Raw genomic sequence first — 13,180 nt, 5'->3', positions numbered from 1 at the left:
GGCGGCGCGGTGAGTGTCACCGAGGCGCTCCAGCTGCCCCGGGCGGAACCGGCGACGGGGCCCTCCACGCGCCGCCTCCGGCGCTCTGCGGCTTCTGAGGAATCCCCTCACATCCCCGCCGGGCTCCCTCCAGAGCCCCGCCCACCTGTCAACAAGTCGCGCCCACATCCCACTGGCCACGCCCAGCCCTGTGCTCCACGCGAGGCAGGCTCCGACTCCAGGGTGACGTCATGCCCGTTGTTTTGGTGCGTCCGACCAATCGGACGCGCCGGCTGGATTCTACGGGCGCCGAGGCGGCCCCGTCCGCGCTGCGCCGCCGGGTGGACTTCCCCGCCGCCGCCTGGGCCACGCAATGCGCAGGCTGCGGCGCCGGCTCCCCCCGCCGCGGCTGTCGCTTTAACAGCGCTGGCATGGGAACGCCGCGGCAGTCCCAGCGCGCGCTGCAGCACGAGCGGCCGCAGAGCGAGCCGCGGCGGGACGGCCCCTGCCCGCAGTGCCCCAGCGGCGGCGGCGTGCGCGGGGCGGCGGCGGCCGGGGCGGGGGACAGCCTGCCCCTGCTCTTCCGCACCTCCTCACCCCTCGGCTTCCGCAGCCCGTCCCCGGCCTCCTCCTGCGGGTCCTCCCACGGCAGCCATGCGGGCGGCCGGCCCCCGACCTGCCCGAGCCCGCAGCGCCGGGAGAGCAACCCCTTCACCGACATAGCCATGAGCAGCTGCAGGTACAACGGCGGCGTGCTGCGGCCCCTCAGCCAGCTGAGCGCCTCGCGCAGGAACCTGCACGAGCTCGACTCGGAGGCGCAGCCCCTGCAGCCCCTCTGCGCCGGGCCCGAGGTGGTCGTGTCCAAGCCCGAGCACAACAACTCCAACAACCTGGCGGTGGCGGCGCCCTACGGCAGCTCCTCGGGCGGGGTGGCGGGCGGAGGGGGCGGCAAGTCCGGCAAGAAGAAGAACCAGAACATCGGCTACAAGTTGGGCCACCGGCGGGCGCTCTTCGAGAAGCGCAAGCGGCTCAGCGACTACGCGCTCATCTTCGGCATGTTCGGCATCGTGGTGATGGTGATCGAGACCGAGCTGTCCTGGGGAGCCTACAACAAGGTACTGGCGGCGCCGAGGGAATCACTGCAGCGCCAGGACCGGGCCCGGGAGTCGCGCGCTCGCCCACTTCATGGCACTGACCTGCGGACCTGGCCTGCGCGCTCCCCGTCCATCTCCTTAACTTTTACCCAAGTCCTGGTGTACGACGGCCTGGCTCCTCCTTATGGAGGCAAACTATTGTTCAGCAACTTATTGACGTTCTCAGCCTCACATCTCCCTTTACTTCGCTGAAAGTTAATTTGCTAAAAGTTTGACTCGGCTGTAAAACGTCAACACTTGCGCTTTTTGCTGGCGACTCGAAGCTAACCTTCTGCTCTGAGTGGGGAGGGTATGAATGGCAGTGCGTAGGTCCGATCCTTGCCACTGTATCCGGGGTCAGTGCCATGAAGTAAACTTCGAGGTGACCTTAGTTGTACTGGAACTTAGAAATTAGCCACGATCCTCTCTAGATCTAGTAAACTAGGCACGGCTCGAAGGGAAGTCTGATTTTCTTCTAGCCCCCAGCCCGTGGCTAATTCATGGGGTGTCGTTAAATACTAATGTCCTATTCGTGGGCAGCGCCTTTTCGTCTATCCACAAAGACCTTTAGACCATAGTGTGCATCTGGGATTTTCTTCAGCAGAAACTTCCTGCTAAATCGGAGCCTGCATTCCACGCGCCAGAGTAGTTGCTTTCTCCTAGTGGGTCTGTCTAGAGAAGGGCCTTTCAGATGGCTGTGTAGAGAACACCGTTCCTTATAATACAGAGCCTGCGTCTGTCTATCAAGCGTAGAGTTACCCAAGAATCTGTGTCTATCTAGGCAACAGCCTTCTTCTCAGAGAAGGTTCATGCGAACCAGTTGCAACGCCAATACGAAATTGTATCATTGTATTGATTGGGGGGTGGGGGGGGAGGTCACCCCTCAGAATGCCTCCAGTTGCACCTGGCCGTGCTCCCACCATGTGCTCCAGTTAGAGACCTCGGGGGGGGGGGGGGGGAGGGAGGGAGGGAAGGGAGGCTGCTCTTCTCGGTGCTGGCTTGTGATGCGCGAAGCTGTCGCTCCTTTTTATCTGACACTGACCTGCTGTTTTCTCTTGCAGGGGTCGCTGTACTCGTTAGCCCTAAAATGCCTTATTAGCCTCTCCACGTTGATCCTCCTTGGGCTCGTAATTGTATACCACGCAAGAGAAATCCAGGTAAAGTGACCTCTTTGTGAATATTTCTCTTCACGTTTCCGACAGTGTTTCACAAAACTCACGAAGCATAAAGCGCGGTGGAATAACTGTTTGTTTCAGAATCAATGACGCGACCTGATTTGCTCTATTGCGCTATTTGTAAGGGTGCGACCATGCGTAACAGTTTTTTATGCAGAAGGTGATTTCGGCAAGCTGCTTTTAAACCCAGTGCCAGATCCGTGGGATGCTGCGTTGATGGCAATAAAACTCTGCGTGCAGACGTATCCCCAGAGCGCGCAGCTTTTTCCTCACAAAGTGTGATGTCTTCAATCTGTGGTTTGTTGGGTACAATTTTCCGTGAATAATGATAGTTGGTGTGTTAAATGTGACATGAATCTGTGCACCCAAAATGCATCTCTAAATTGCCGTTTCCACACTTTTGAGTATCCACATCGCGCATCACTGACTTATTCATGGCCGTTTTGTTTTCATCAAATTAACCTTGCACTTTCTCATGCAAGATCGTGGCGATGAAATGAGCGCTCTTTTTTAGAATCCTAAGCTTCGCACGGCTGTGGGTACAAACCTATCCCCGTTATTCACCTGGCAGGACTATGCATCCTGAAAGTGAATGCATGACCTTGGGGAATCCCAGAGTTACAGCAGCATAAGACGAGGTAGTGAGAACAAAAGTGCGAGGCCTAACCGCGGTGGTTAAAAGATAGTCAGCTTGCGTGCGCTGCACACGCCAAGGGCAAGAGAAGGGGCATTGTGACAGCAGAGGGCTGTGTAATGCATGCTTTGGTACAACGAACTGCAGCACCTGCTCGTGATTCGAAAGGATAATCGCTACATCTTCAAAAGCAGATGCAAACCGTATTTTGATCTACGTGTGCTTTGCTATAAATTCAATATTAACACGTTTTTGAGCCATGCGTCCATTCTTATATCTGTACGGCTAGTTCGGGTTGAGGCAAGGGCTGGAGTGAGCAGCAGTGCAAGACAGGCAGGCATGCCTCTTTTACTTTACACAGGTAGTGCTTTGGTGTTTCACATATGGGGCGGCTATATGTCGTGGACTCTCTAGACGTGAGGCCTCCATTACTTCAGATGACATGTGCAATGGTTTTTAACGTGAGTTGTACCCTCGAGACACGAGGCGTGAGCTGTGGTGCGCTCTCGTGGTCAGTCGTTAATGATCGTTGCTCCCACCTGCTCCTGTTCAGACTAGGGCGGAAGTGTGCAGTACTACTCAGGCCTTCATGACTTCAGATGAAGAGTGCCTCGGTTTTAGATGTGAGGCGTGAGCTGCTGTGCACTCTCAGCTGCAGGCTGATGATGGCTGCTCTCTGTCCGGGTGTCACAGGATCACAAGAGGCCCCATCACCAAGCGACGTTCGCAGTCAGTCACACTCGGTCATACGATCCGGCCTAAACGGTCTCGCAGCTCCCTAGGACTCCGTCCACCCGGCCGGAAAATGAGATCTTGGGTTCCTTTTCAGGAACGCTTCAGGAACGTGCCGCGCTGTGGCTTCTTCTTTCCAGGGTCGTTAATAATGCATCACGTGGGCCTCCAGGGGGCCTATCGCCGCGGCCCATCGGATGTGGAGGTGTCACGGCAAGATCAGGTGCGTGGCCGACCGTGGAGTGAGCCTCCACGGTCGGCACGTGTGCGGAGGGCCTCGTCGAGGCACATTTACTTGTCTTCCTCCATAGCACACACGCGAGATCCCTATTTGGAAGATGTTCCCCGGCCAGCCAAGGCCGACTTTTAAATTTGTCTCGTTTGTTGTTACACGGAGCTGTTTGGATCAAAGTTCATCACGCTGTGTGTACCAAAGAAGCTGTACGCATAGAAACGCACAAAAAGTGGTAGTCTGTAGTAGAATCTGCAGGCTTAGCCTCGCAGAGCTCAGTTTCATCTGACATCGGCTTCGCTTGTCTCGTTGTTGTTGCAATGTGATGACACAACCCCAGAGAGTGTTCGCGGGTCGTTTAGCATTGACTGCAAGTGTTGATTTGAGAACAGGACTGAGAATACTTAACAAAAAGCAACAGCTGCGAGGTCACGTGTTTTTTGACACACCTCTAGTCAGAAACCTCTGAATAGTAGCAGTGTGCTGGCGTGGGGAGTAACGGTGGTCAGCATTTATGCAAGCAAAATGCCAACACGTGCAGCAGTAGAGTGCCAGCAGGCCTGTACGCGTGTGCCAGTATGGATAGTAGGATAATGGTCGTATGAATATTTATAGGACTCCAGCTTCGAGGACAAGGGTGGCAACTTAGATAGTTGCTGCCTGCCGGCATGGACAGTGTCTTCGTGCCAGCATGGATAGCAACAGTGCCCTGAACATATAGTAACTTTGTGCTGGATTGTTAGAAGCAGTGTGGCAGCGTGGACAGCGTGAATAGTAACTGTTGATAAGATAGCAACATTGAGAAAGCATGTAAAGTAGTAGTGTGCCAGCATTTATAGTAAGTCTGCGCTAGCATGGAAAGTAGAAAAATGCAACTGCAACGTGGACCAGGATGTATAGTAACATTATGCCAGTATACTGAGTAACAGTGTGGCTTGGCAGTTGTGATAGTGCGAAGCATGGATAGCAGCATCGTGTCAACGGGGCAGGCCAGTACGCATGCGGCCTCGCACCGTTCTGTGAGAAGCTTGGGTTCTAGTTTGGTGAAAACGCCCTCGTGTTCTGCAGGATTCATGTGACACCTTCGCCTCAAACCCCCGGTGTTTCACTTCCACTGCAGGGCAGTTGGTACTTCGCTCTCTAACCTCCCCCTCCCCCAGCAGCTGTTTACTCCAGGACCGAGGACAGCGCATGCAGTTTCCGCCGTCGCTCCGTTCAGCCTCGGGGCCCTTCCATCCTAGCGCAATACACCAAGAAGCTGTCCATGGTGCTGAACAAGACAAGCAGCAAGGGAAGTCTGCAGTGTTGCTGCCCAAGGAGGGAGCGCATACCGCCACTGCCTGTTTGATATTCCTGGCGCGTGTTCTTAGATGTATTCTCGTGGCATCCCAGAAGCCGGTTCTGGCGGGATAGCGCGCATTTACTTACTTGGGATGTTCGCAGGTATAGCTGCTCATGCAAAATGCATGCGGGGGAATCCCATCCGGGCTGGCGAATCCAGTTACTGCTGCTAGGAGCAGGCATTGGGTTGCCGATCTTCGCTCGCTTCTACCCAGTGCTTTAAGTGGGATGGAAAACGTGGGGGTCTCAACAAGGGCATGGCCACTAAACACCTAGGACTCATGAAAAGGGCGTGGCCTCTGTAGCGAAGGAAGTCGCTTAACAGAGGGGACTAAAATCCGGTGTTGCATAAGTTCATAAACCGTTCTTTCACTAAATTACATCAACATTATATTTAAATGTAGGCAGAAACATGTTTAGTGCCATTAGGATTAGCAAGTCTGAAAGGGCTTTTTTGTTTGGGGGTGGGGGAGGAGACTGGTGGAGGAGACTGGTATTTTTAAACAACTGACACTGTTTTTGATGTAGCTACTACCAGCTTCCTATTTTCTTACTCTGCATACAGAAGCCTAACGGATATTGTGTAGGTTACTTTTGGAGAATGGAGGAGATATTTCCACTTTCTGTTTGAACACATTATACAGAGTTATCATGCCTAATAGGTATCCTAGAGAGTGCATTCCACTCTGAAAGTCTTGGTAGCCCTGGCAAAGTGAGAAACCAATAGAACTGAATGAAGTACTAAAATACTCCTACAGTAACAGCCTCCTCCAAGTTCAATCAAAGGGTTGTACTCCCCCGAGGTCGCGATTAATGCTGAGGGCAAAAGAAACAATGGAGAGCCCGGGACAGGCCCTTCTCAGTACCTGGTATTGAGAACTGCCGTATTGAGCACCAACAGGATCCGACACCCCTTAAAGCCCTGCGTGTACCCCTTCTTGTTTTTATTCAGTGCTCCCCGTTGGAAAGAGTATCCCACCACCCTCCTTACACTTCACAGCAGCCCCTGCACCCTGGGCCGTTTTGAAAACACAAAGCAACCCAGGCAATTCTATCAGACTGGACCTCCTGCAGGCGATTTGAAGAAGGAAAGAAAGAAGGTCTTCAGGGTACGGTCCACCGATGGTTGGATTCAAAGAAATGACTGTAGTGAGGTCCTTGATGGTAATGAACTACATTAATGGGGCAGCACAGTTCTAAAGCTCTCCGGCGCTGCTCGGGAACTGAGGCTTCTCAGTTTCTTTCCTTCTTCAAATCGAGCTGCCCTTGGTTCTCGTTGTCTTGAGGAAGACCCGCTGTGCCTACCAGACAATCACGCACCTCTCTGGGTTGAAACCTCGATGTGCTGGTCATATTCCTGACCCTACTCTCTCCGCCCCATGTGAAATGGAAATTTAAATCCCAAGCGGTGTGGAAATGTATGCACCTAGGGATGGATGTTCTTTGAATGACCAGTTTTTAACCATCTGTACAGCACTGTATATATCTCGTTCACACTTAGCACTTTTTTCTTTATATCACTTGTGCCGTTTGAACAACTCATATGTTCATGAACTGTGACAGCCTTCTAATGTTATCTCAATACCATAAAATGTAAAAGAACCTATTGAATTATCCCTCAATACAACTTCAGATTTACTCAATTTTTTGGGTGTGTTGTTTGTCCTTCCTTCTCTTAAAATTTCCTTGATTATTACTGAAAAGTTTGAGTACTGTTTTCTAATTGTTACTGTTTTTAGGTCGAGTGTGGGCAGTGCATGCGCTGCTCTGCGAGGCGTTCTGTCGTAGAGAATGGACTTGAAGCTCCGCTCACTCTCAGGCCATGTTTTTAATTGGCTAGTGTCACTGTCTTTTGTGAATGCTGGCTTCTGATTCGTTAATAGGCGTGTTAGTGCCTACTTAATACCGCCTTGTCTTCATTTGTAACCTGTCATGAGGACTGGCCCTTTTACTTCTGTTGTTACACAGTACGTCTTATTTAGTCTGTAAGCACTATTTTCTTTAATGAGTTTCTCCTACTGCAGGCGCAACATGTTTTCCTGCAACATTCAAAGCGCCATGCATGCTTTCACTTTACCAGCAGCCCTGAACAATGGCGGCCGCGTCTTTGAAGTGAAAAAGGTCTAGCACTTACAAGAGTTTGAGCTATTGGCATTGTAAATGACAATGCCTTTTATTTATGTTAATTATCAAAACAGATAAATAAAAGGCATTGTCATTTACAATGCCAATAGCTTAAACTCTCGAAATGCAAAACCCATTGCATTGCAAATGCTTGCTTTGATGTGTTGTGGGTTGAGGGTATAGAAGGGTGCTTTTATAATTTTATTTCCTTAATGCTTGTGGCATTTGGGGATTCTAATTGGTCACTACACTATGTTGACAAATGTGCTGTCACAAAATTCTCTCTCATTTTTTGGGAGATAGATTTAGCTTTTTGCTCTGTTATACAAACACGTAGACAACATAAGATTGCCACTAAATCTCATGCACACATTAGCATCAGTGTAAACATTATCACCCTCTATGTATGCAGGTAGAGCACAGAGCTTCTCTCATCAAGCGACTGGGATAAGTCATGATAGCCAATGCACTTCAATTGGGTCTTAAAACTGCATGGTGCAGCTGTTAGACCTGGCATCTTTGGTGTGGTTTCCCCTATCTTTTTGCCTCTACCGCCTGTATTTTTGATGCTGTGCTGGATTTTGTTTTTGCTGGTTTAGATGCTTTGGACACTCTGCCACTGCTGATCAGTGCCAGGGTGTAAGTGCTCCCTATGTAAATTGTTATTATGATTGGATATACATGATTGGCATATTTGTATCACCATGAAGTCCCTAGTAAAGTGCACTGGGTGTGCCAGGGCTGGTGATGACAAATCCTACTGGTGGGCCTGCAGCACTGCTTGTGCCACCCACATGGGTAGCCCTAAAATGGTGTCTCAGGGCTGCCACAGCAGTGCCTGCATGCAGTCTGTGAACTGCCATGTCTTCCTGGTCAGTGTCCCTACTGACCAGGCCTAACCCTTCCCTTTTTGTGCACATTGGTCACCCCTATGGAAGGCCCAAGGTACCCCACTGGACAGGGTGCAGTGTATGTGAAAGGTAGAGCATGTACTGGTGCAGGTGACATGATCTGGTAGTGAATGGCAGCCATTTTCGTTTTTCACTATTGTAAGGCTATCTTGCTCCATAGATTAACACGGGTGATGCTGGCTACAGTGGCTACCAGCATTTCTTCTCATAGGAACAAGATAGGACATAAGAGTCTAGCATACCTGAACTCAGAATTTAATAACACATCTTTTAGAAAAATGTTGTTTTTAAATCCTGTGTTTGAGAACAGCACTTTTAGAAAGTTGCTGTTCTCTTGTCTGACCCTTCTGTGTGCCTTGGCCTGTTTGTGTATTGACTGTCTAATTTGAGAGTGACAGGGGCTGGGGATTCCCCAGGAGGCTGGCTGAGTCATCCCTAGGCTGAATGACTGCATTTGCAACTTGAGTGGTGGGAGGAGATAGCACCTGGGCCTGAATAGGGCTGTGCCTGCCTTCCACAATGCTGGCTCCACCTCCTGCTGGGTGGCTGACGACCCTGCCCCTCACTCTGAAAGGAAAGGAGAAGCCAGGAAAACAAAGTGCTCAAGCAACACCCAGAACTGGTTCAGACCGGGCTCAGGGCCCACATGCACAGAGAGAACAAAGACTTTTAGGGGTATAAGTACAGGACCCCTGACAACAGAAAATGAGATCATCCTGGAATCAAGAAGGAACCTCTGCCAAGGAGAAAGCTGAAACTGAAGAAGGAAGATTGTCCTGCTGTTGCTCTGCTGGATTGCCCTGCTGTTGCTTTGCTGCCAAGGAGAGGGGAAGGACTTTGCTTTGTGCTGTGTCCCCTTGCTTGAAGGAATCTCCAAGAGCCTGAGAAGAGCTGGCTCCCTGTTCTGAAGTCCCAGGAACAAAAGGACTTCGCCCCCAGCTTCCCCTGAGCTCTACTGAGAGAGTTCTGTCCTTCCTGGAGTGCTTGGCCCATGTGTGGTGCCTCTGGAAGTTGTACCTGTGTTGGGAAGCTGGAAACTAAGCTTGAGAGACTTTGCTAAAGAAAAGTTATCGCATCGCTCGCTGCGGAGCGCATCCCTGACAGTGCGAGAAGATTCCCGCCGCTACGAAGGTCGAGATCGTCGTATCGCCTTTTGCCGCTGTCAGAGCCGTCGCATCCTTCTTTTGCGGGACGCACCCGATCGGTGCGGGAAGTCGAACATCGCTGCGAGTGTCGTCGCAGAGCCTGTCGTCGCTGGGTGAGATCGCCGCACCGCCTGCTTGCGGACTGCATCACGACGCTGCGAGAGTCATCGCTGAAGCCAACGCATCGAGGAGCTGCGAGAGAGATCACCTCTGGTCCGCGCATCGTCGCCCCGCAGATCGCCGCACCTCCAAGGATCGTCGCATCGTGCCTTTGCGAGAACAAACTTCCTACGCACCGGAATCCATACAAGTGGCCTTCCTCCCCATACAGACCGGATTCGTCGCAACACGCCCGCTGCTGCAGCGGGGTTTTCGCAAACGCCTCCCCAGGGTCTCAGGAGCAACGCATCGTTTTCCACCGCACCAGCTTCTGCTTTTGGAACTTTGTCGCAACTAAAGGTACTGTGAGCTAAACGTGACTCAACTGTGAACTTTTCACGTAACTGTGGATTATTTTATCGCAACCTACAGAATTTTATCGCAACCTGAAGAATTTTTATCGCAACCTGAAGAACTCTTTTGAAACCATATTCTTGAACTGTGTATGTTGGATTTTTGTCGTTTTGGTCTTGTGTAGTTTAGATTAAATACCTTTTATTTTTCTAAACTGTTGTGGAGTCAATTTGTGGTGTTTTCACTGTGTTACTGTGAGTGTTGGTACAAATACTTTACACATTGCCTCTGGTTAGCCTAGACTGCTCATGCCAAGCTACCTAGAGGGTGAGCAGGGGTTATCTCAGAGGGTTTCCACGTTACCCTGACTAGAACCAAGGGTCCCTATTTGGACAGTGGTACCTACCCCTGCCAAGTAGAGACCCCCATTTCTAACAGCAGCAAAAAAAATATAACAAATTAGATGGGGTTAGACAATATCGATATGAAGTACAAAAGTGACCACTACTACTTAGAATAGCCTAAGTGGGTGAGAATGAAATAAGATCATCATTGGAATCCAGAGCAATTGCATACATTTTACAAATTGACCAAGTGGGTGCGAATTACGTTTCTTATTCATACAAGTGTGGGTTGGAAAAATCTGTCAAAAGTTGTTCCATCTGCACATAAAAAAAATAAATAAAGACAGAATTAGCCTGAAGCAGGACATATCAGGAGCCTGTATTTCTTTGTACATGTTTTATCTACATGCAAATCACTTTTTACTTCCATTATGATTTGGGGGACTTTTTAATTACAATTTTTGAATAAGGGGTACTTATAATTTGAAATTGATCTGCATATATAATTTTGAAAGTAATTAATGTCAGTGTAGTGATATTTTTTTATCACTTTCTTAGATCACTTAAACTGCAGCCCAGCCAGAGCATAGTAATGCTCCTTTTGTAATGTATGTTAGCGATTAAAATAAACACAACAGCCCCCGTATGACATTGAACACTCATACGATTGGCTAATTTTCTGCACGATGCCATACCAGAAAATTAACTAGGCTAGTTGGTTGAAACCAATTTAATAGTATAATTTTATGGTCTGAGCACAGGATGTGCAGATATTGCTTATTACAATATTATAAGTGCAACAAACTGCAGACTAAAAATATACGGATATTGCATGTACAAATAGCACTTTTTAAACTCAGTCCATCAAGTCATTCTGATCGATCTTTAACGATCCTTAAAAAAGATACATTCATACATAATACAACATAAATTAGAGAAAAATGTCCAGCAACATAAAAGGTGAAAATATAACAAAGTCTGTAATCCTGTAATTAGAAACACCTAAGCCTCAGAACAACAGCATACATTGTACAACAATAATATGGCAACGATACACCAACGGCACTAATAAATGTTCAAAAAGAATCTAAAACAATTGATAAATCTTATTACAGGACATTTCATTCAAGTGAGACATTACAAATTTACAAGCCTCCAAGGCAGAATGAATGTTATATTTAGTAAACAGAGGCCTTAAAAATGACGGTGAACATTCTGTAACACGGGACACACACATAGTACACGATTGAGATATGTAATTGGCACAACTCGCATGTTCTATCTTTTATTGGAATTTTATCCCAAATACCAGTAATAACACGTATGGGGAGCAAATCCAATCTCAGCCAAAGAATCCACCTTCTTATCCCATGGGGCAAATTCCAAATTAAGTAAAACTGAGGTTTATTCCTCAAATTACTCTCCTAAACCACTCAATTGCTTGGATTTAAGTGACATAGTGCAATGTCTCTAGCCAAACTTATTTTGAACAAAGAGCCCTTTATAAGGCTCTTCAGAGAGGACTTGGGCGTAGGAGAATTTACGTTCAAATCAAGCCCAAAGATTTCTTTGACCTGCTCTCAAGACCTACAAAAAAACTCACCTTTCTGAAAAGAAAACATGTCGAGGCTGCTCGCAGTGTTATCTCATCTCTTCATGTGAGTGAGTGCTAAAGTATTGAGTAGGCCCTTTTTGTCTTCGTGTCAAGCTGGAGATGTGAGAGACTTAATAAAACATAACATCTTTTATTATGAAATGACACAACTCAATTGATTTTCTTGGTAAGCCTTTCTAGGGTCCATTCAAGGTTGCTTACCCCTGGAGCAACGTAATTTGTATTACAAAGTAGAGGAAGCCTCTGCCTAAGGTGGCACTTTGGAGTTACAAAAAAAACTCTTTCAACTTCACTGTTTCCCAATGATAAAGAAACTGGGAAGGCGGTGGTTTGGATTCTGGCTCAACATGGACCATAAGGACCTTCATATCCTAAAATGTACACTCTATATGCATAAGCAACGCCACCTTGCTCAGTGAGGACGCCCTCGTGCCTTTGCCACTGAGAGCCATGTGCAGAGAATATCTTTCACCACGAAATGAAGACGGGACTGAAGAACATTTACTAAAATTGGTTGCTGCTAAATTAAATTAAAAATAGCGAATTGCGCCCACTGCCTCAGACTGACTGTGTAAAAAAGCACGAGTGAAGTGACATGCTGGCTCTTTATTAGGGTGGGCACGAGTGGGCTGAGAAATATATCACCAGGCGCAATTAGTATACAAGAAAAGTCGCAATTTTTTGTGGGAGTTCCTTGTTAAGTGGATTTTCCAACAACATGAGCATCTCAATAAAATTGTGCCCTGGAAATGTGGTAACAATTCTGAAACGTAATGTTTAGTAAAAGGCACAAAAGTGGTGTTTGCGAAGGGCCGTGCAAATACAGCATGTGACAGTCTTTGATATTATACCTCACTTAGGGGCTCATTAGGATGGAGGATTTTCCGCATCCTCCGGGCCGGCGGAAGCCACCGCCGGCCCGGAGGATGCGGAAAATCCTCTGCGGACCCACCAAAGACCCACCGCCACATTAGGATGGCCGGTGGGTCCTGGTTTCAGTCCGCCACTTTTCCGCCGCGGTTGACTTACAACCGCGGGGGAAAAGCTGTAACATGGCTGGCGGTGTCTATCAGACACTGCCAGCCATATTAGGATAGTGTAAAAGAGATGCTTTTCCACTGCGGCTTTTCCGCCGTGGAAAAGCATACGGATTTTGACTTCAGGGGCCGGTTGCGGGCCCCCTGGGTGAAGGGGGTGGGGGTGCACATGGGGGGGTACCCATGGTACCCCCCTGCATTTGTATGCAGAAATCGGCAGGCACCGCGCGGTGCCTGACGCTTTCTGCATACAAATGCAATGTATGCATTTTTAACATTGCGGCGGGTGCAGCTTGAAGCTGCACCCGCCGCAATGTTAAAGATT

At 48.9% G+C, this 13,180-nt stretch overlaps 1 protein-coding gene across 1 annotated transcript in view; it reads left to right on the top strand.

The window, feature by feature from the left end:
• Nucleotides 1-230: 230 nt before the first annotated feature.
• Nucleotides 231-13,180, top strand: part of KCNN2 (potassium calcium-activated channel subfamily N member 2) — a 656,625-nt gene continuing 643,675 nt past the window's right edge. The window contains exons 1-2 of the mRNA XM_078675527.1: nt 231-1,094; nt 2,174-2,269. Coding sequence (XP_078531653.1) covers nt 231-1,094; nt 2,174-2,269 — 960 coding nt within the window. The remainder of the gene's footprint in view (nt 1,095-2,173; nt 2,270-13,180) is intronic.

This window comes from Lissotriton helveticus, chromosome 2_1, assembly GCF_964261635.1.
Source record: "Lissotriton helveticus chromosome 2_1, aLisHel1.1, whole genome shotgun sequence".
Classification (NCBI taxonomy): Eukaryota; Metazoa; Chordata; class Amphibia; order Caudata; family Salamandridae; genus Lissotriton; species Lissotriton helveticus.
This window is presented reverse-complemented; position numbering and strand designations above follow the sequence as displayed.